The 23,486-nt window shown below is 38.2% G+C and overlaps 1 protein-coding gene across 2 annotated transcripts; it reads right to left on the reverse strand.

Moving 5' to 3' along the window:
* Positions 1-909: 909 nt before the first annotated feature.
* Positions 910-15,017, reverse strand: LOC107760616 (uncharacterized). Of its 2 annotated transcripts, none has more exons than XM_075217481.1 (12): positions 14,369-15,017; positions 13,922-14,270; positions 13,217-13,301; positions 13,037-13,093; positions 11,903-12,268; positions 5,575-5,849; positions 4,341-5,463; positions 3,923-4,163; positions 3,759-3,826; positions 3,508-3,570; positions 3,359-3,422; positions 910-3,212 (listed from the first exon to the last, which is right to left on the reverse strand). In XM_075217481.1, exons 1-7 carry the CDS (start codon positions 14,568-14,570, stop codon positions 5,349-5,351), a joined length of 1,449 nt encoding a protein of 482 aa, XP_075073582.1. In that variant the 5' UTR covers positions 14,571-15,017; the 3' UTR covers positions 910-3,212; positions 3,359-3,422; positions 3,508-3,570; positions 3,759-3,826; positions 3,923-4,163; positions 4,341-5,348. The 2 variants fall into 2 exon arrangements, with proteins under 2 accessions (XP_075073582.1, XP_075073581.1); XM_075217480.1 differs by having other exon boundaries at positions 3,684-3,826.
* Between the last annotated feature and the right edge of the window lie 8,469 nt (positions 15,018-23,486).

Below are 23,486 nucleotides of genomic sequence, written 5' to 3' on the forward strand. Positions count from 1 at the left end.
ATTTGGAGGCTTGTTGGATTTTAAAGACCAAGATCTTGTAACTTGAATTTGTAACCTATTTTATTGTATTAGGGTGTTTTAATAACTCAAGTCTTGTAATATGCTAAATTTACACTTTGTCTAGTAAATATGTAGAAAATGAGAAAACTAGTTTCCTTTTTTTATACCCGATAGTTTGAAATTTATGTACAATACAAACTTGCAGTGATTTTGAATGATTGTATAAATCTGTTAGGAAGTTTCTTTAATATGTTGATTAATCAAGAAGGGTTATATCACCATATGTTAATATTTTGACATTGTATTTCATTTAAAATAAAATTATGGTGTATTTTCAAAAAAAATATTGCACTTTGAACCTTTTCGCATGAGCCTACTTCCGCTACTAAAATTATTCTGAATATTTTTATTAATATCTCTTTTAATATTTTGTAAATAGGAAATTAAATTTGTTTCCTAAGTAGTACCCTCCCAAAGGGGTTGCTACACACTAGGTGGCATACAAGTCAAATATCTGAGAAAAATGCGTCACAAAGTAGGCTACTTAATTTACTTGGGCATTACAATTCAAATCAACTATTCAGGAAGACGGAGTGCATGCCATAGCTTAATGTGCCAACACCAAACATCTCAACAGGTACCTCAGAGCACCTCAGTTTTCTCCCTATCCTACTCCTAAAAAAAATACCCGGTTCGAGCTACACCCTTGGAAAAGAACCAACGTCCAAAAGAAAAACCAAGGGATACTATCTAACTATCCTAACAAGAACAAAAGAAAATCTTTTTGGTATTCTTAATCGGACTTTAATCCCTTAAGAAACCTGTCCAGCAGATCCATCGTCGGGAAAAATCCGAGCACTTTCTGATTTTTTTTCTTCTTTTTTTTACTAGCTATTTAGACCATGTAAGTTCTAACTAAGCTAAAAAAATTAACAATAAATAAAAAATTTATACAATTACAAGTCACAAAGTATTTCCCCCACCTCACACTTAAATAATGCATAGTCCCCGATGCATAAAAAAATTAAAACAAAGTAAGATGGAAAGAAAGAACTCCCTGCTAGTCGAATTCCTCCTCTTCGGAATGCCCACCAGCCGCAGCTTCGGGCTCATCATCATCCGCTTCTGGGGGCACCAAAGTCATGGGCCCCATGACTTCATCACCAATCTCATCCTCATCATCGGATACTTTGCGAGTGTTCTCATCCTCAGATGGGTGAATGGGACTGCCGGTGTAATTCCCAACATCTCCTTGGAAGAACTGGAGAGCTAATTGCAAAGATGCATACGCTCATCCAACCTGTTGAAGTTTTCGTCCCTCTCATTCCTCGCAGCCTGACTTAGCTTTGATGTGGATTCCAGCAAGGATGAAATGTCTAACAACGCCATTAGTGCCTCCACTACCTCATCATAGCCAGGGTACTCCGATAGCCCACGGGAGAGCATGTACTGCGTCAGGAGGTTTCCAAAGAATAACCTCTTGATCCATTGGCTAAAGCGTGTGCAGGCCATCTCTCCTAGCATGATCTCACCTACGTTTATGGGCCGCTCAGTCATCAGAAAGAATATCACACACACTCGAGCTCGAGTGCATTCCTTGTTATGCTCAACGGGCATCAATCTAGCCTGCACGAAGTTGTCATACACTGGCCATCTTGTTGAAGTTGAAACGAAGCATCTCAAGGTGGGCATCTCCCTTGGTCCGTGTCCACTTCGCATTAGAATCAACGCCACAAAGAGTGTGACGTATTGTCCGATAGCGTGGGCTTTTGACAAACTTTTGTAGCCTCCGTGGATTAGGGCTATCAACTCCCAAAAATTCAAACAAGGATCACCTATCTAGTGGTATCTCCTTTCCTTGGACCCATGACTAGAACAGGTCTGCGTTCCAATTGGCATACCTCTCTCGCACCATGCTCAGATTTGCAGGGCCCGGGAAGTCTATCAGTTTAGCCATCTTCATCTTTACCAACCGGCAAGCACATCCGGGAAGTTTTTTCCTAGAGCCTTCACATTAATCCCTATTTCGGCGACATATCTCCCATATGGCACAAAGTTATTATGCCTTTTGATGGCATTTTCTCGAACTAGATCCAAACCGAGGTCGTGGGACCGATGGTGTCCTCGTGACCCTCTAGAAATCTGCTTTCCCTTAGCTTGCTGGGAAAAACCTTCACCCTGCTTGCATTTTTTGGGAGGGGGAGCAGTAGTGAAGGACTTTCCCACCCTTTTTCCAGAACCTTCACCCTGTTTGCGTTTTTTGGGATGGGGTAGTAGTAGAGGACTTTCTCACCCCTTTTCCATGGAAACGTTTGGATAATTCTCAACTACTGCTACCCTTCCCAAAGGAAAAGGGGTCGGAAAATCCTCCACTACTGCTCCCCCTCCCAAAAAACGTAAGTAGGGTGAAGGTTCTTCCCGGCATGCTAAGGGAAAGTAGGTTGCTAGCGGGTCGACGAGGACACCATCGGTCCCATGGCCTCGGTTGGATCTAGTTCGAGAAGACGCTATCAAATGGCATAATAACTTTGTGCCATATGGTAGATATGTCTCCTAAAAGGGGATTAATATAAAGGCTCTAGAAAAGAACTTCCCGAATATGTTTGCCCGGTTGGTAGAGATGAAGATGGATAAGCTAGAATGCACGGGCCCTGCAAATCTGAGCAAGGTGCGAGAGATGTATGCCAATTGGAACACAGACATGTTCCAGTCATGAGTCCGAGGAAAGGAGATACCACTGGATAGGTGATCCTTGTGTGAATTTTTGGGAGTTGATAGCCCTAATCCACGGAGGCTACAGAAGTTCGTCAAAAGCCCACGCTACCGGACAATACATCATACTCTTTGTGGCGTTGATTCTAATGCGAAGTGGACACAGACTAAGGGAGATGCCCAGCTTGAGATGCTCCATTTCGACTTCAACAAGACGGCCAAGGTATGGCAAACTTTGTGCAGGCTAGATTAATACTTGTTGAGCATACCAGTGAATGCACTCGAGCTCGAGTGTGTGTGATATTCTTTTTGATGACTGGGCGACCCATAAACGTGGGTGAGATCATGCTAGGGGAGATGGCCCGCACCCGTGTTGGCCAAAGGATCAAAAGGTTCTTCTTTGGAAACCTCCTGACGCAGTACATGCTCTCCCGTGGGCTACCGGAGTACCCTGGCTATGTAACTGGGGGCTGATAGTTGGGTTCTAAAGATGCACATGCCTGAATTGGGTTCAAGTCAGTTCATACCTTCTAACAAATAAAAAGGGCAAGCTTGTTTTCTACCCATCTTCACGGTCCAAAAAATAGAGAGAAATCCAGAGTTTATAATAAACAGGCAGAGTAAGGTATAATAGACGAGAAATTACCTTGCAGATTGCGTCAAGTTCAAAAAGAAGAACTTGATAAAATTGTCCTTCACTAACACCATCTCTGAAGGGAAAAGGATAATTCATTTCAGACAAAAAAGGAACAGAAATTTCTATAATGCAGGTATAGAAGCGTTATTCAACAATACCTGTACAATATAATTCTCTAAGGCTTCTGTGCAGTTGCTCGACGGAAGGAAATAAGCAATTCCCTGAGTTATAAATGAGATAGACCATCAGTCAGAAGCAAATTTAAGTCCATTAGCTTGAACCTTGAAAATCAAGACATGTTCTTTGAAAATGAGGAAAGAAAAAGGCAGAATACTTTATCATGCCACCAGTCACAGGTCCTCTAACTGGATCTTGCCAAGTCTTGTACAGATCTTGTATAAGCTCTTGCCTATGCGCTTGAGCAGAAACCAAACCAGCATACTTTGTAATCTCAGGCCAATCTTGAGAAGCAACCACCTGAAAGATATGAAAAGTTAGCACTTCTTTGCTTCAGATATATAGATGAAGGGAGTGGATTAATGAAACCAAAAGAATGAAGTCTACAACAATTACCGCAGCAATTGACGGGCTAGAATCCTCCCAGGGTGGGGATAGGTGACATCTGCACCAAAAATGATAGTTGCGCGGTCGCTGACAAGGGAAATTCGTCTAGAGAGCACATCAACCAGCACAATATTTCTTCCTCCAACCTCCACATTTATCTTCAGGGATACATTGACTAAATACTGCTTAGTCATCTTAAATACATGTTTTGTCAAGCAGCATTACGAGACAATTCCAAGTTCAGTTTCACCTAGGAAAAGAAGCAAGAATTTCAGCTGTAGCATATTCCAGGAGTTTGCAAAAGCACCATATGAATTTCACCATTCTGGTCTTGTACCATAAAGAGAAGAAAGGTGCAAATGTCTCCTCTCCTTCTAAGTCCTAGAAATCCCCTAAGCAGCTTAAAAGAGTTATTTTTAAGAGATACCTCATTTTTATCATTAATTATCTCCTCGGATTCAAATATCTCCTCTCCTATTTCTTCCTCTGAGTCACTTAACTCTTCCTGCTCCATCACAATTTCTGCAAGGGGCTGGTCTGCCATATAATCAAGGTCATTTCCATTTTCTCGGTCGTTGGATAAAATCATTGCGGTAGCACCTGAATCATGGGGTTGCGTGGTTCTATTTGGAGTTCTATTGATTTGATGATTTTGAGCTCCAGAATCTGAAGCACTAGTAGGTGATCTTCCCATATAATGGTCAGCCACTCCTCTGCTTCCCATGGCTTTCTGCTTTCTGGACGTGAAACTCAAGTGCATCTCCAAGTCAACCTCATTGCTTTTTCCCACAGGGCTAGAGGGTATAGAACAAGCAACATTTGAACTACTATCGACAGCATTCTGAACTTGAGTGCACCTTCCTTTTGATGACTCTGTGATACATAAGGTTGGTGCAGCAGAGGATGCAGCTTCCAAGTCACAATTTGCATCATCAGTTCTTTACAGAAGTGGATGAAAGTCAAAACCAGATGATACTGAAGTTTTATCCCTGAGCTTAGAAGACTTGTCAAGAAAGTTAACAGTATGGGCTAATTGGCGTGAATGATGAAAGAGGCTAAGATTTAGTTGAGGTTGACAACCCGAAAAGAAACTGAACGAACTGGATGTACTAAAACTAGAGTTAGACTGATAATATGGCAAAGGGCCATCTTCAGGGGCCCGGAAGAGCAAAGGATGCATCTGTAGATCTGACTCATCTTTTCCTTCGGTAACATTCTTATTATCCTTTGACACCCTGCTTTCCTGTAGATTCTGATTACTTATAGTGTTCCTCCCAGCACTAATGCTAAACGGTCCATCTTTCACATAATAATTCTTTGCAGCACTTGCAATTTTTGGGACTGTGTTGTCTGTATCACCCGCACAAGCATCCCCACCAAAAGTCCTTGGATACGTTCCACCATAATAGCTTTTAAAAGCCGACTGAGATATAACTCAAACAGATGGTGGAAGATTAACAGGAGGCAAGCCTGGAGCTAATTTGACTAATTGTCCATTGTTAAATTTACGGGCTCGGTATGGCCGCGAAAAGGACTCCGTTTTTGAGGCCCTTCAAGTCAGATGAGAAGCATAATGAGTCATCATAATGCAGAAAGTCTGCCATCTTGAGAAAACAAACACAAAAACAAAGGAGATGAAAAGAGTAAGATGCAATGTGTACCTCAGAGAAACAGGGAACTCGTTAGAGATGTGCGATTGCCCATTTCCAGAACGACTGCTATTCATCTCTTCAGCAACTGGAGAACTCTCATCTCCCAATAGCTGAGCAGGAGGAATTTTCTTTGCCAGGTCTGACATAGAATGATTCACTTGGATGCTGGATACAGCAGGCCTCCAATCTGCCAAAAAGGCCTCATGAACATAAGCTTCCTCATCTCTTTCTGTACAATTATCTGCACCACTATTTTCTGTTACAGCATAGTCAGCAACATTATCCTGCAATTTTTTTCATGAGCAAGGGCATTATAGTTTATATCCAACTGCATCCAGTGGATGAATGTAGAAAAGGAACATTAAAGTTAAAGACCCTTCTCAAAAGTGTAGGGAGCCAACCAAAATCCGTTCATCATTAGATGAATCAACTATGTCTCAATCACAAGCTAGTTGGGGTTGTATTATCCATTCCGCTTTATTCGGAACATTTTATTTTAATACTAATGAATAATTTGACTTATAAGAAAATTATAAGTTTTCTAAAACTAGAGATCCTCTAAATCTCACATAGAACATCTATGTCATCTGCAGAAATAAAATTACGTCAGATATCCAACAGATGTAAATAAGAAAATTTCAAATTGTACTAATTTTTGTTTTCATTCAAATGTATGTGGTGTGCTCCCACCAGGTAACCCATAGATCAAAAGAGGTCTCATGTTCCAAACATTGCACTAACATTTATTAGCTACAGCACAATGTAAAAACAAATGATTTATATTCGAGTCTCCTCCTAACATATGTAACAGTTACCGCATATAGTCTAAAGCCTCTTCGGCTTCTTTTTTTATTAGCCTCTTCTGCTTAAATTGTCCCAAGTTAGACATGCCTCATAAACTACTATCCAACCAAAACATGAAACTTCGGGAAGACCTCTAGTTTTGCGACAGTTTCCATCGCCAATGGCTCCTACTGTCTGCATAACTGGATAGTGCGTCTTAAGTACCTTACACAGAGAACAGATGTTTACTGTCAAATTTCGATCACAGAGAATATTTCCCCCTAGAAACTGTTCCTTTATCTTCAATCTAGAGTTAGCCTAGTTAAACTATATAGCGAGAGCCTCCTGATCCCGGCAACAACAACAACAACAAACCCAACTTAATCTCATACGTGGGTCTGGGGAGGGTAGTATGTACGCAGCCTTACCTCTATCCTATAAAGGCAGAGAGGTTGTTTCTGATAGACCATCGGCTTAAGGAACGGTAAAAATAAAGCAACAAGCAATAACAGCAGTAATACAATAAGTAATGGAAGCGAGTGACATAACAAGTAATAAAGAACTAAGAATAAAAGAATACAAGAATAGTACCAGTACTACTGGTAAACCTAGGAGAAACTCACAACTACATGTCAACCCACCACCTTAATTCTTGATCTCCACACCTTCCTATCGCTAGTCATGTCCTCGGATAGGTGAAGCAATGACATGTCCTACCTCATCACCTCTCCCCAATACTTCTTTGGCCTACCCCTGCACTTCCTCAAGCCCGCCATGGTCAACCTCTCACACCTCCGGACCGGGCTCCTCTTCACATGCCCGAACCATCGCAACCTCGATTCCCGCAATTTGTCTTCCGCAGATGTCAGTCCCACCTTGTCCCTAATAACTTTATTCTTAATCTTGTCTTTCGTGGTATGTCCACACATCCATCTCAGCATCCCCATTTCAGCTACTTTCATCTTTTGGACATGGGACTTCTTGACGGGCCAACACTCAGCTCCATACAACATAGTCGGTCTAACCACCACCCTTGTAGAATTTTTCTTTAAGTCTAGGCGGCAGATTCTTATCGCATAAACCCCCGAAGCTAGCCTCTATCTCATCCACCCCGCTCCAATGCAATGGATAACATCCTCGTCAATCTCCATGTTGCCTTGGATTATAGACCCAAGATACTTGAAACTCTCTCTTTTGGGAATGACTTGAGTATCAATCTCCACTTCCACTTCTTCTTCATGCCTCTATCACTGAGCTTGCACTCCAAGTATTTAGTTTTCGACCTACTCAACTTGAAACCTGTGGACTCCAGCGTCTGTCTTAAAACTTTCAACCTAGCATTAACACCCCCTCGCGTCTCGTCAATCGATACTATATCATCAACAAATAACATACACCATGGCACCCTCCCCTGTATGTGTCTTGTCAGCACATCCAACTCTAGGGCAAATAAAAACGAACTAAGGGCCGATACAACCCCATCTCCATAGAAAAATGTTCTGAGTCTCCTCCCGCAGTCTTCACACTAGTCTTAGCACCTTCGTACATGTCTTTAATCACCTTAATGTACGCTACCAGGACTCCGCTAACCTCCAAACATCTCCATAACACTTCCCTAGGGGCTTTGTCATAAGCCTTCTCAAGGTCAATGAACACCATGTGCAAGTCATTTTTCCTCTCCCTATACTGCTCCACCAATCGTCTCACCAGGTGAATAGCTTCTGTAGTTGATTGTCCCGGCATAAATCTGAACCCTGGTCCTGGCAACTTTTTTCAAAATTTAATGTCTTATACTCTACTATTAATTTTTTGAGCAATAGTTGACTTGAACACCATGCGCAAGTCATGTTTTCTCTCCCTATATTGCCCCATCAATCGTCTCACCTTGACTGTCCCGGCATAAATCCGTACCCTGATCATGGCAATTTCTTCAAAATTTAGTGTCCTATACTCTACTGTTCATGTTTTGAGTAATCGTTGACTCAGGACAACCTATAAAACTAAAAAGATCTGGATATTCCCGTCTTAACTCTTAAGTGATGCGTCAAAATACTAAATTTCTCGCCAGATTCTTGTTTTTCTACTGTAACTGACCTTAAAATGTGTGTATCTTATGAATTCCTCCCTTTGACCTCCCATACATGTCCACCTTAAACGAGCAGATATGAAAGAGCTCATTAGCCAACTCGAAAAGAGAAGGATTCCTAGGCTTTGAACCAGAAAAAAGGGAAAACGGCCATCTCCTTTTTTTGGTTTGACAATAGAATGAAGGTAATTGGATAGAGGAAAATAATTGCCATATTTTGGGGCCTGCCAACTTTTCAAGTGTTTGCAGGACTTATACTTCCCGGTCGTCCCTCCAACTTCGATGATTAGATGTCTGAACACCTCTTTTCTACTCTTAAATTAACTGTTCAACCAAATCAAGGAGTGGAGTACCTTTTCTTAGGCCCAACCTCCTTCGCTTCATGCCAAAATAGCAAAGGCCCCTACATCCCGACGTTTCCTTTTCCCTCATATATGAAGAGGCTCTAACCTTGCATCTAAGAATGTGGTCTAGTGGTCAATGAAGTTGAAATGACGAATATGCGAAACCAGGGTCCAAATCTCAGCAAAGACAAAAAAATGCTAGGTGAAATTTTTTCAATGCCTAAATCTAGTGGACAGAGTACCCGATAATTGGTGGGAGAATGGAGGTACTCGATGCAATAATCAAGGTGTGCACCAATCGGCTTGAACACAACCATCATCAAAAATAAAAATTCAAAATTTAAAGAATCTCTAACCTTAGGGGTGGAGTTGTTGTGACATGGTCCATATGCATAACCATGTAAATGGATATGAATGATATCTAGTCACCAAGACTTAGGTCCACTCTTTGCTCTTGTTTGCATTCCAATATGCTGAACGTGGACTTAACAAAAAAAAAAAGTCTACAACATGATAGACAACTCTTCAACACCAACATATAAAGCAGCTATATGTGTAGCCTTGCAAAGTACATTCATTCTCACCTTAGCTAGAATATTTTGCGAAGTACAACAAAATCACTAACAGACCAGATCATGTTGATGACATACTCCCTTTGTTCCAGTTTATGTGAACCTATTTCCTTTTTGGTCCGTTCCAAAAAGAATGACCCCTTTCTAAATTTGGTAACAATTTAGCTTAAACTTACAATTCTACACTTAATGAGAAACTTTTATAGCCACACAAATACTCTGGGGCCCTTTTTAACTTGTATAGGACCACAAATTCAAAAAGTCTTCATTTTTTTCTTAAACTCCATGCCCAGTCAAACATGTTCACATAAATTGGAATGGAAGGAGTAATATAATTAAGTAAATAAAAATGTGCTCTCTTTATGTTTTTCTATAAATAAGGTGTACTCTCTCTAATATCTTAAACTTTTAGATGAGATGGCCACACACTTTAATATTATCAGACATCGAATCTCACAGCTACCCTTTATCAAAACAAATTTCCATTTGGGCTATGAAGGGAAGGAATTTTCACTTGGCCTGCATGTGAGGAGGCATGTTAAAGACATAATATAATTAAGTAAATAAAAGTGTGACCTCCCTAACAAATTAGGCTTTAAATGAGATGGTCACACACTTCTATGGGTTCAACTTAGATGAGGCATAATGTTTAAGCGATCTATAAATCAATCAACAGTCGGTTGCGCCTCAAGCAAAAACTAGTACTGGGATATATGAATCCTCCGTATCCACTCCAATCTATTCTAACCCATTCCATTCCAAAACTGGAAAATACTTTGTTTTTTAATGTAAACCAATGGTCTTTACAACAAGAGGTTTTCCAAATTTCACCATCATCCCTACATTGACATGCAAGTTAACAATTAAGCTAAAAAGAATCCTATTTCTGGCAAACATCAGATCTAATGCAAGTGTAAAACTAACAACTGAGCTTTAATCACAAAAGTTGATGCCGAAAATGAATATTTTCCATCCATTGTGTCTGTTCTTAGCTAATTCACACTAGTCTCGAGAGATTATGTGTTTTGAGACTTCCCTTCATGTGATTACAAGTCTACCTTGTCCAATTTTAGGAGATTCAATCGCCATGATATAGTTTGAAGTCTATGTAGGACATGATCAACCTTGCATACTCAGCCTGGTGCTACCGAAAATTCGTAGATGATGAATGCATGACGATTAGGAGATAAAATTGTTACGTCATATTAAAATATAACGCAAAACGGCTTCTAGATAGAAGCATGAAATCCCTCCCATTTATTATTGATGACCCTAGACCTATATAGAATCCATTATGTACAAACTCCATTTATTATATATCCATTTTTCCATCTCTAGTTGACAACGTTCAACTTTAACATTTGATTGGGGACATGTTTTAAAATCCAACCAATCAGCACTAATAGAACATAGTTGGGCCACATGTAAGGGGCTCTGCTGGGGAAACTGCAATTGAACCATAATACAACAGAAGACTTTGATAACTTTCTCTTCAATTTTTCTGAGAATCGTAATTTAGTTTTCTTCCTCTCATCCAACCATCGGCAGAACCCACTTATTATTTGTCTTTCTCTTCCCGTCAGCCATTGTCCACACAATTGCATCCTCAGCTCCATGTTGCTTGGCCCACACCCCAAATCCATCATGTTCTCTCCTCCTCTGCCAGTTCAACGTAAAGACATTCGGTTGGAGGATACCTTCATCCTTTCTTATAATTTGCTTTTCTTTTGTGTAATCTCTTTTGCAAAAAGATTTTCAAGTAGGATACAATACATCCTAGCTTTAGTCAAACAAGCATTAAACTACATCTTAGTAATAACATATTTGATTATTTCTACATAGTATTAGATAAGTTAGATCACTCTTAGTCCAATCTAATTCTTCCGGTTCCCAGCCCATAGCCACAAGAATGATGAATTTCAACATGACTAACCCAGCCGAGCAACCAATAATCACATCCAATGCAAATCTAAGCCAGTTGCAGCAACTGGCCTAATCTATAGTAACTGCAAGCAAGCCTAATCTACTTGATAATCGTAGGTTACTAAAGAGAAAATCCAGATTTACAAATGGTAAACTAAATCCCTTTCAGGAAAAGTTCAAATTAGGCTCAACTAGGGATTGTAAAACAAAGATTTGGTGCAATTAATCACATTATATGATCAGGTTTAATACGATATAAGATGGAACCGTGTATAAGATAGTTCATGCTAGAGCAAGAAAAATCCATATTAATTAAGAACTTCAGTAAACAGTAATTAACCAAGATTCAGGTAATAAATATCAATCCAACTTATAATTTCTAAACAAAACTAAGCTTCTTAGCAGATTTGGCATCATGACTATATTTCAAAACAAACCTACTTCCCTATTTTTACCAGTTCCATGCTCCAACTTTGTGGTACTAACTAGCAATTGGCAAGATAAAGTTTATGGTAATAAGAGAAAGAACATACTGCATGGGCGAGTTAGGTACTTCTTTGACAAAGTACACCTTTCTAACATGGAAAATGGACGCAGAATAATAGTTTGACTGAAAGGCACAGCCTTACCTCCTTTTCGGAAGAAACATGCCAAGTTTCCAAAGCAGCTGCTTTTGATTTTCTTCTCTCTTCATATAACCGGTGTTTTGCCTTCTTACTAGCATCGGATTTATATGATTTCTGAGTTCCAATAGCAATGCGACACTGCCGGGGTAACAAGGAAGGATCTCTATAAGGAACAATAAACTTCCACACTGACATCCAGTCAAGCTTGAACACCTTCAGACCCTGCGTGATCATGACTATGTAAATAGTGAAGCAGCGACAAATGGAGATGGTGGTGCTATGGAAATTTAAGTTGCAGTGTAAACTTATCTCTTCAATACGTGCAACCTCTTCTGCTGTCAAGGGAGAGTTTTTTATCCTCCGAACCGCCTACAAGATTCATTACTACATTATATACCACAATCAATGACCACAACAATCATAAAACACAATGTGACATTCAAAACAAAATAAATGGCATCTCTAGCAACATATATATTTTTTGATAAGGTAAATAATTTTATTAACAATTGGGGGAAACCCCGTATACAAGTCGTATGCCAAAAAGAAAGAACCTACACAAATATATGGTTCTCAACAACATAGGCCCGGCGCTCTATACAAGTGGGGACCTCATGAGTGCACCAAAAAGAAACTAGAAACAAAAGGCAACTTTGCAATTTTACAAACTCAAGTTCCACCCCTTCAAAAGCCTCTTATTTCTCTCTTTCCAAATAACCCACATGATTGCTATGGGGGCAACCCTCCAAGCCTTTGGACTTCTCTTCCCCCTCATGTGAGACCAACTACGCAACGCCTCCTTCACTATGCTCAGCATCACCCATCGCACCCCAAACAAATTAAGGACCAGATATTTTGGAAAATACTGCAAAAAAGGTCATGATTCATGGATGAATTGCGATTGTGGGTTGTACTTTTATTAGGTGAATCGAGAAAGTCATTTTCGAGTTAAAAAAATCTTTGAACAGTTGAAGGAGTGGTAGGAGACGGCTTAAACATTCAGCATATCCCAACTGATAGAATGAATAGATTGCTAAAGTGGTTTTGCAGGCACTTTTAGGAAGAGGCAGTTCAAATGGGGCCATAGCGTTAATAGTATGATTGTTTATAAATGTTTTATGCACACCAATAACAAACCTTTATTGGATTTTCAGGTGCTTTAGATGATGAGCGATTCTTCTGCCTGACAAAAATCTGCAAAAAAGGTCAAGCACTTCTTCACGTTAAGCACAACTAAACATTAAGAAGACAATGAAATCGAGAGAATAAATGACTGACAACACTGTTGCTGCAAGTGGAAGTGCACATAAGAATCACCTGATGCTTAGATTTGCCAGGAAGATAGCGCTGCTGAATTGCCCTCCAGTCTGTATTATACTCCATCAAACCCAATGCTAATAATCTGCATCACATGCCAAGGTAATATCACAAAACTTATTAGTAATGGTAAAAGCGAATATGGGTAAAAATGAAGATCGTCCATGATATTAAAACCTTAAGACCTAGTAGGGAATTGATGAAATTGCCAAAGGAAGTGGAGGATGAATGATACATGGTATTTAACCAAATCACAGTGACTATAACTGCTTAGGCTCTCACAGATATAGGTAATTAGCTTCATTCAATTGTTTTCGTACAATAGACGTAAGCAAATCTTTTTGCTTCATGATAACACCCAATTTTGTACCATGCTGAGAAATAAATTGTACTAACAGGGATCGTTTATTTAGGGGAAATTTCAGAATCCATATGTGAATTCCAACTTTGCAACTCTAAACCCTAACTAAATTCACTACCTTCTCTGTTTTTCCTATAGCAAGGTTTTAGTTCACAACCTATCACCATAGGACTGTGGAGAAGATGAGAATACCAACTAATAAAAGCGAGAAGGCATCAAATGCCCCAAAGTAAGGTCAATGTTGCCTCAATTTTACAATCACGACCTAATCAGTAAAGCGACTCATTTCATAAGGACCCTGATACTGCTACTGCAAGAAAGGTAAAAGAAGACATAAAACTCACTCATCCTCTGCATCAGTAAAAAGCACCTGGTTTGCTACCGCTGCAGGGGGTGGCTTATGGGGATACAGGGCGGGATTAAACAAAGGAAAAAAGCGCTGGGCTAACTTAGCAATCTCCTTTGGAACAGGAGCAGCTGCCTGTTTTTTAGCTTTTTCTACTAATACAGCAGCCATAGTCTTCTTTGATGTTTGAAAACTTGATGAAGGAGGAGGCACACCGTTTGAATACAAGGAAGCCTGACCATCAGGTTCAGCAGTAAAATGTATATTTTGCACAGGAAACAAGGGTTCCTTCTCGGAGCAGATATCATCCATACCTCCTACTTGCCGATGTTTGTAATCTTGCATAGCTGTCAATAAATATCACCCATGATGAAGTAAATAAAGTATCATAAACTGAGCAACCATAAGAAAACTAAGTGAAATTTAGTGTTCTAACATGATATACCATGAGAAACGTCATCCATGAAGTCCTTGACTAATTTGATCGGAGCCACATCAAGAACAGATAGTATTGGACCACTAATATAAGGTACCCAGGAGCCTTCCAGATGAGCAGTCTCCCTGCAAAACATGTGCTGAAGATATTTTGTTGGTGATTTGGGCAGGCGAAGTCTTCGAAGGTTCATCAGACACTGAGGGATGAACATATGGGAAGAAGAAGCAAAAACTGGGATATGGCACACTCCAACTTGCTAATACTCATCACGTTTATGAAGCATTTGTGATATCAATTCCCGAACATCAGAAGCAATGTGCCGTCTGGCCGGCTCAAGAACACAAACCGCAAAAACCTGAATAAGAAGTTGAACATGCTCATGTATCAAACAATGTAATTGTCCTATCTGATGGACTGTAAATCCATTCATAAAGCCATCATTCGCAGGCGACAAACTGAGTGAAGCTAGAGAACATCTTGGCATCGTCATGCTTTTTGCACCATGTCCAGAGTAAGGAGAAATGGGCAGATATGGTAACAAAGGGAGTAGTGGCCTATTTGACAGCCCTAAAACCTTCTTCCTGTTCTCAAGAGAAGCTCTTTGGGGCCTAGTTTGCCTAGTCTTAGTTTAGTTGCAGAGTTTTATTTTGGGGTTTTGGCATGGTATAACCCATATAATTGGTAGAAAATAGCCCTAGTTATAGATATTGGCATCAATAACCAATAAATGTATATCACAATAATAATATGTATATCACAACTTTTTTTTCCTTCTTTGTCTATATCAACATTTATATTAAAATTTTATTTTCATTCTTTGTATATAAATAATATTATTTTTTGTATATCAATAATATAAAATTATATATATTTATTGTTGTCTTTATATCAATGTATATCACAATAAAAATATTGTATTATTTGTATATCACAGTGTATAGCACATCGGACATGTGTATACCAAAATAGATATCATAAATTTATTTTTCTTCTTTGTGTATATCAAGAATTAATTTTCTTTGTATATCAAAATATTATTTACTCCCACAATTATATTTATTATTTTTATATTTTAGAACTTGCTTAAACATGCTATATCAAAAATTTATTTTCCCTTTTTGATCAATAATTAATAATTATATTATTTGTATATCACAGTGTATAACATAATAATAATAATGTGTATATCAAAAAAGTTTATTAAAATTTTATTTTCGTTCTTTGTATAACACATTTCAGACTGAAAACTCAAGTTCATGACGGCTCCACATATATATCCCCTATTGTAACCCGTGTATATCTCATGTATTTTATCTGTATCTATGTATATCCATGAAAATTTGTTTTATATATACGATATACAATGTGATATACACTGGCGTCCATAAATAAATTGTGTTGTATACACGATATACAAAGTGATATACACGGACGTACTTAAAAACTTGTGTGTGATATACACTGATGTACACGATATACAACATGTTATACACAAGTCGTAGTTAGATTTTTAGGTCTGATTTTTTGCATGAAACCAATCTAAATCACTTCTAATTTTTTTCAAATTTTGTATATAACCTCGTTTAGTTATTTTCAACTAATTTCAATTACACCCACTCATTCAATCTAACCAAAAAAAGGAAGAGAGAAGAAAAACAAAGTTGAAATATATTTTTCTCTCTTAGTTTTTGCTAATCTTGCTCAAATTTTGTATATAGCCTCGTTTAGGGGCGCATCTACGCTGAGTGAATCACCGTCCATTTCAATAACATGATTAGTTGCCCTCATGTATTTTTCTTACGTTTGAGAAGGATCCGAAAATTCCTCAAAAACTTAAGAATCTTGTAGCATTCATATCTTGTAGGTTGTTCTTCTTCGATTGCGGTGAAAATTAACTGGACAACGTCGGCAAGGCATTGGTGGTTATGGATGCTGATTTGACGATGCAATTGGTGTGGATAAAAGGAAAAATAAAAAAAATTCTAAATTTTCTCCCCTTCTCTTTGAGATAGAAGAAAAAATACAATGAGAGAAATGAGGAGGGAAGCCAAAATAAGCGTGTAGTTTTTTTAGGAGAGAATATAAAAGAGAGTAGTTATTTTAAGATTTGGCTATATAATGCCAATTGTTTGGGGCTATCTTTGCCAAACCTAATATAAGGCTAAAAAATTGGCAATTTCTATTATGTATTGTCATAGGATGCCAATTTTTCTTTTATTTTATTTTGGTCTTCCCGGTTTTGACTGTTTTGACCCAATTAGAATTGGGCTTGTATATAAACACTGTGGCTTTCGGATTTGAAAACTACGGGTCATAATAACAAAATTCCAGAACAGGTTGTTCTCTCTCGAACCTTCTTCGCTCACTTTGGTTCTGTGATTTCTTATTCATTTTTTGCTTGAATTCATACAATCTAACACGTACTCCTCTTCAACATCAACCTTCACGTGTTCATCAATGTCGCTCTCCAATGCCTCCTCAATTTCAAGCTCAAAATCTCCATCGTTGTCTTCATCTTCATTATCAACATTTTCATTCTCTTGTACATTTCCAGAATTTCCATATCCAATCAGTAAAACAGCTGCAAGAAACTTGTTGTACGCTTCATCGTTGGCATTCTGAAGATCATCCTCATCATATGTTTCTTGAAGAAATGACTCAAGTTCATCAAGTGTATGGCTAACAAGTGAGTACCTAGCTCTAGTGCGCTTACATATAGCATCTTCATTATCCATATCTATGATGGATCTCCTTGAATTTGCAACTAAAAGATCTTCAATGCCCTCTCCCCTCCACTGAATACAATCCTCTTGTTATTTGAAATTTCACTTTTAGGTTCAGTATCCTAAACAGATTCTCTCTCAGAAGAATAGATTTTCTTCACGTCTTCTGGACAAGCTCCAGAAGAAGCTCTATTTTGCATCATTTCCTCCCCAAATATTAAGGCCCCAAAAATATAAAGCATGCGATATTGGGGCGAGTCTTAGGGCGCGCATCAGGGTGGAGCGGTCAAAAATCGCCTCGTGGCAGAAATGGAAAGCGCAGGGCGTACCTCTCAAATGATTTGGTGTCACGATCCAAAAATCCCTCCGAACAAGTTGTGATGGCATCTAGTCTCTAAACTAGGTAAGCCTAACATTAACTGAAATAACCTTGATATTTATTAACTTTAAATTAAATTACTCTGAACAAATTACAATTTCCAAAACCTGTGGTACTAGTCATAAGCCTTTCTAAGAATAGTTATACAAAATAAATACATCATTGTTTCGAACAAAAGGAACATATGGAAATAAGTACAATTGAAGGTGACTCCGAAGCCTGCGAACGTACTACAACAGGTTTACCTTGAGTCTCCACTGCAATGATCCGCACTGCCACTAACGATCAAATACCCGGATCTGTACACAAAAAAATGTACAGAAGTGTAGTATCAGCACAACCGACCCCATGTGCTGGTAAGTGCCTAGCCTAACCTCGGCGAAGTAGTGACGAGGCTAGGACCAGACTACCAAATAAACCTGTGCAATATAGCGTACAAAATAATAGGAAGCAGATAACAATGATGGCAACAATGATCAACCAGTGATATAAGTAGCAGGCAACAAGAACACCATAAATGTTTCTCAACAAATAATAAATACAAGTGCAATCAATTAATCGAGTCGTTCAAATATAAATCTTTCGCCTATAAATCCTTCAAGTAATAATCTCTAAGATAATATGCTTTTCAATAAATATATTTCGAATATATTTCCTTCAAATAAGTAACTTCCAAGTAAGCATCTTTCGAATATAATTCTTTCAAGTAAAGGTCACCTTGTGACACCTCATTTCATAATCATAAACAATATAGGTCTCAGCCCACTTTCATATTTTCACGGCACCTCGTGCCCACATTTTTCTGTCTCATATTGCACAACAATATCCTCATATTACTCGGTTCATAGGTTCCATAACCCAATACAATTAAGAGTGTTCAATAAGCCTCATTCACTTAACATAAAGTAGAGTACAACTCCCAACCCAAATAGGAAATCAACAAGAAAAGATGAAGTTATTTTTTTGAAATCATTTGATAAAGAAAATACCCTTTTCAATTAAAGTACAATATTGAATGAATTATTACCTTTAATACGATAAATCAATAAATCAAAACATAGAAGAAATTCCTTTTTAAGTAAAGTACAACCTCAAACGATTTAAGGAAAATTTAGCTGAGAAATCAATTGAGTTAAAAATGTAACAATTGTTGAAATTTGAAGTATTGATTATATATATATAAAACAAATAGGGCAAGGTATTAACAACACTATGGATTCCCACACAAAAGATCACAGTCGTAAAGGAATCTAAACCATTAAAACACTTGAATTGATAATAACAATTACAATGGAGGCAGAATAATCACGGAAGGAATACAGCGGCTAGGGCCCTACTGAGATAAAATAAGATATAAAGTATGACGGATAAGATGAGCAATTTAGTGGCAAGCTAACAATAAGAATGTTAATACGAGAAAGTAAGGAATGCAATAACCGAAACAGAGGCTAAAACAATCAATACGATAAGAACCGGACATCTCTCAGTATCCCGAGGATCTCTTGGTATCCTCAATCTGTACCAGGGATCTCTTGGTATCCCGGGGATCTCTGGGTATCCTCTTTATATACTAGGGATCTATTGGCATTCCGAGGATCTCTTGGTATCCTCATTACATATTAGGGATCTCTTGGTATCCTCAATATGAATGCTAGGGATCTCTTGGTATCCCGAGGATCTCTTGGTATCCTCAATATGAATGTGCAGGGGGATCTCCCGAGAATCTAACCCGTAGTCCCAAAGTAAATACACAACACAACCAACAAAATCAACAGTTACATCACAACAGAAGGATCGGATATCACCGCAATACATATAACAACAACAAATGACAATAATACAAGGTAAAACAAGTAAATCAACTCAGGGGTTGTAAATCACGAGAAAAATAGTAGGACCAGCTCAAGGAATAACCACAGAAAATAATACTGGCATAAAGGAAATAGTTCAATAACGGGAAAACTAACACGTAGCAACGGTCCCACAATATATATGTCAATAATAAGGAAAGCAACACGAATCAAGTAGCTATGAAAATATAACACAACAACAGGAGAAGCGAAACTCTTCAGTTAAGTCAAACAGGAGTCACATTAATCAAAGTATAAGATTACGGGCATGCTTGACTCTAATGTATAGATACTCGTCACTATACATGTACGTCGTACTCGACAAATAACACATAACAATTATGACACAACTCCTAATCCTTCAAGCTAAGGTTAAACCAAACACTTACCTCGCTTTGCAACCAAATTCAAGATTCCAATAAATCTTCGCCTTGACAATTCATGTCTGAAGGCTTCAAATCTAGTCACAAATAATTTAATATACTCAATACAAATAGTAGAAATTAATTCCATATGAATTTACTAATTTTCCGGATTAAAATCCGAAATTTAACTCAAAAATTGCCCGTGGAGCCCACTTCTTGGAATCATACGAAACTCACAAAATGTGATAATCCATTCCGATACGAGTTTAACCATACAAAAATAATCGAATTCCGACCCCGATATCAAAAAGTCAATTCTCGGTCAAACTTTCCAAAAATCATCTATTTCCCAACTTTCGCCAAAATGCGCCGAATTATCATACGGACTTCCAAATCCAAATCCGAATATGCACATAAGTCCACAATCATCATACGAACCTATTGGAATCATCAAAATTCCATTCCAAAGTCATTTACATAAAAGTCAACTCTCTGGTCAACTATTTTCTTTTAAGCTTCTTAAATTAGAATTTGTTCTTCCAATTGATCCCAAATTATCTGAAAACCAAACTTGATTACACACGCGAGTTATAATACATGTTACGAAGATTTTCGAGGTCTTAAGCCGTTGAATAGGACGCTAATTCTTAAAACGACTAGTCGGGTCATTACATTCTCCACCTCTTAAACAAACATTCGTCCTCAAACGTACTAAGAATTATTCTGAGGTTGCCAAATTGATGATTTTACTTTTACACCTATACTCTCGGTTGATCTCCCGTTACCGCATTCGACATAAACCCGACAATACCATCTTAGTTGAGATTATTTCCTTTATCCATATTTGTAAACTTTAAGACCAAATTTCTTACTCTCTAAACATTTTCAAAATGGTCCAAATTTTTTTTCCCACATCAACACACGGTATTATTCTCATGTCAACACATCAACTTTTAATAGCGCTTAAATACTTCGAAATTTCATGTTACATTCTCCCCTAGTTAGGGTCATTCGTCCTCAAATACACAACGTAACTTCTCTCTTTCTTAGCACATCTCAATGTCTCAATTTTTTTTTTCAAATTCCCAAATTTTTCAGAAAATTCAGTAGAGTCTCTCCTGTAATTGGGACTATCCACCTGTCAGAGTAACACCCAAACAACTCATGACAACACATCCACAGCTCAACAAAATACCACAATGTATATATCAAAAACACTAATCTCCGCATTACAAGCATTGCTTTATCATAATGAATCTGGACATGAAACAGATCATATATATGCCCATAACTACGTCTCTGGTCTTAATCGTTGTTCATCATCGATTACAAAGTTGCCAATTAACTTCATGTTAACAAATTCTTGTTTCAAGCTTTCACTTTACTAACAACGTAGCATGAAGACCTCATAATTACTTACCCAAATTAACGATTCATAATTAACGTCACCTGGGCACTTACATTGTAGGCTAAACTCAATAGTTACAATACAAATTTGGCAAATTATGTACAGAGATATTCATATGAGAATTTTCAAATAAGCCTCATAGGCATAACTCCCTATAAGTACTATAGTACAAATTTTTAATTCCACAAAGGGAGAATTTAAACGCATAAACTTTTCACCACAAGGACCTCATCCTTATATAACATCCACCACAACTTGTAGCCCAGTTTAAATATTTCACATCATATAAAAGTACGAGGATCTCGTCCTCAACTCCGTACACAAGTAATATGCACATTGTGCCAACTGAAATTTTCCATTTCCTTTCTTTCTTCTTCTAATAATTTCCGTTAAACAAAATCACAACATATAAAGAACCCTCATATCGATAGGGAATATAATTCACAATTGAAATCAGTTATTTGGAAATTGCATTGAACTCAATGAAATGATTAACAAAAACTGCTTTTAGCCTCACAACTATTTTTAGTGACCAACACATAATGATAGACATAGCTATCTCCATATAATCTCCCAACAGGAGTATTCACATAAGTGAATTTAAGATTACGAAGCTCACCCATGAGTAGAGCATATTAGGAGGACTTGCCTCGATATCGTAACCAAATTAAGTTAAGGAAATTGTTCCTTTATGATAACTCGAGCTCGTACTTGTAACGGCTTCATCTAGTGTAGAGACCTCAGCTATACCATAGCAAATATATCAATGGGTCGGGACTCCACCTCTTAGGATCCATCTACCGCTTTTCGTCCACCGCTAATTGGTAGTGTAAGTAGAGTAGTAACTGTAATGGAGTACGTGGTACATGTGCTCTGATGGAACAAATTTCTCCCAAGTCTATGTCAATTTATCAAGATTTTCCTAGTATCACTATTTTCATAACAACCCATCCGCAGTTCGACTACTCATACTGAGTCTGTACCGGATAACTTAAATAACCATTGCAGGAAATTCCATGCCACTGGTACATTAAAAGATGACTGTCCCACACGAGTGTTGTGATTAACTTAAGCACTACGAGTATACTGAATATGTTTCCATTACCCTACTGATACTGAAATGTAGAATTATTAAGGACGCGGGAATATCTCAAGTCTCATCATCATCCCATTCAAATCTCAGCTCTTGATCATATACAAGTTTTGAAAAACATTTTAATACCACATAAATACATCTCAGGCCAAAATTGGTATAACACATGACCCCGCAATCTGATCGTTGATAGTGGACTCCCCTCACTTGGTGCGAAATCATAAGACACATTCCCGAAGATCCACAATACTAACCTTCACCGCTCATACGACACCGGTCATAAGACACCTCAAGCCATTTACTTGGCAATTGTCATCCTCATGACAGTTAAACTCACTTCCTCCAGTGTCTTGGCTGCTAGTATGTACTCTTCACTAATTAGAAGTCCCATACAAACCACATAGTCTCTAATACCACTAACTATCTTTAGATCTACATCCACTTGTGATGATTACGTAACCAATTAAACCTTCTTAAGATTGTACTTATAAAACAGATGTCAAAATCTGATGCACCCCCATGCGCACAACTGAAAGATCTCTCTGCACTTCCATATCATCGATTCTGAACGACACATGGTAACAATGGTTGAGCAGCGCTGGCTCTCTTATAACCCTTTTATGGTATCACAACCCATTGGCATATTGCGCAATTCCATACATGAGTGGATGTAAAGAACATAAGATATATGCTTCAAGCTGAATAAATGTCGCACGATAAGGAATGAATGAAGTGGAAATTTTTCCTACTAGTTCTGTAGCCTCTCGAAGATAAGTACAGACGTCTCCGTACCGATCTGCAAGACTCTACTAAACTCGTTTATGACTTGTAGCACCTATGAACCTAGAGCTCTGATACCAACTTGTTACGACCCAAAAATCCCTCCGAAGAAGTCGTGATGACACCTAGTCTCTAAACTAGGTAAGCCTAACATTAACTGAAATAACCTTGATATTTATTAACTTTAAATTAAATTACTCTGAACAAATTACAATTCCCAAAACCGGTGGTACTAGTCATAGGCCTTTCTAAGAATAGTTATACAAAATAAATACATCATTGTTTCGAACAAAAGGAACATATGGAAATAAGTACAACTGAAGGTGACTCCGAGACCTGCGAACGTACTACAACAGGTTTACCTTGAGTCTCCACTGCAATGATCCGCACAGCCACTAACGATCAAATACCCGGATCTGTACACAATAAAATGTACAGAAGTGTAGTATCAGCATAACCGACCCCATGTGCTGGTAAGTGCCTAGCCTAACCTCGGCGAAGTAGTGACGAGGCTAGGACCAGACTACCA

The sequence above is a fragment of the Nicotiana tabacum genome, chromosome 7 (genome assembly GCF_000715075.1).
Source record: "Nicotiana tabacum cultivar K326 chromosome 7, ASM71507v2, whole genome shotgun sequence".
NCBI lineage: Eukaryota > Viridiplantae > Streptophyta > Magnoliopsida > Solanales > Solanaceae > Nicotiana > Nicotiana tabacum.

Bases quoted from the DNA above. Each gene is read 5' to 3' on its own strand.
- LOC107760616 (XM_075217481.1), bottom strand. From the start codon at position 14,570: ATGTTCATCCCTCAGTGTCTGATGAACCTTCGAAGACTTCGCCTGCCC. The intron at 12,269-13,036 runs GTTTGTTATTGG...TGAATCTTGTAG, and splicing joins CACCTGAAAATCCAATAAAG to GCGGTTCGGAGGATAAAAAA. The intron at 5,464-5,574 runs GTACACATTGCA...TCTGACTTGAAG, and splicing joins GAGTTCCCTGTTTCTCTGAG to GGCCTCAAAAACGGAGTCCT.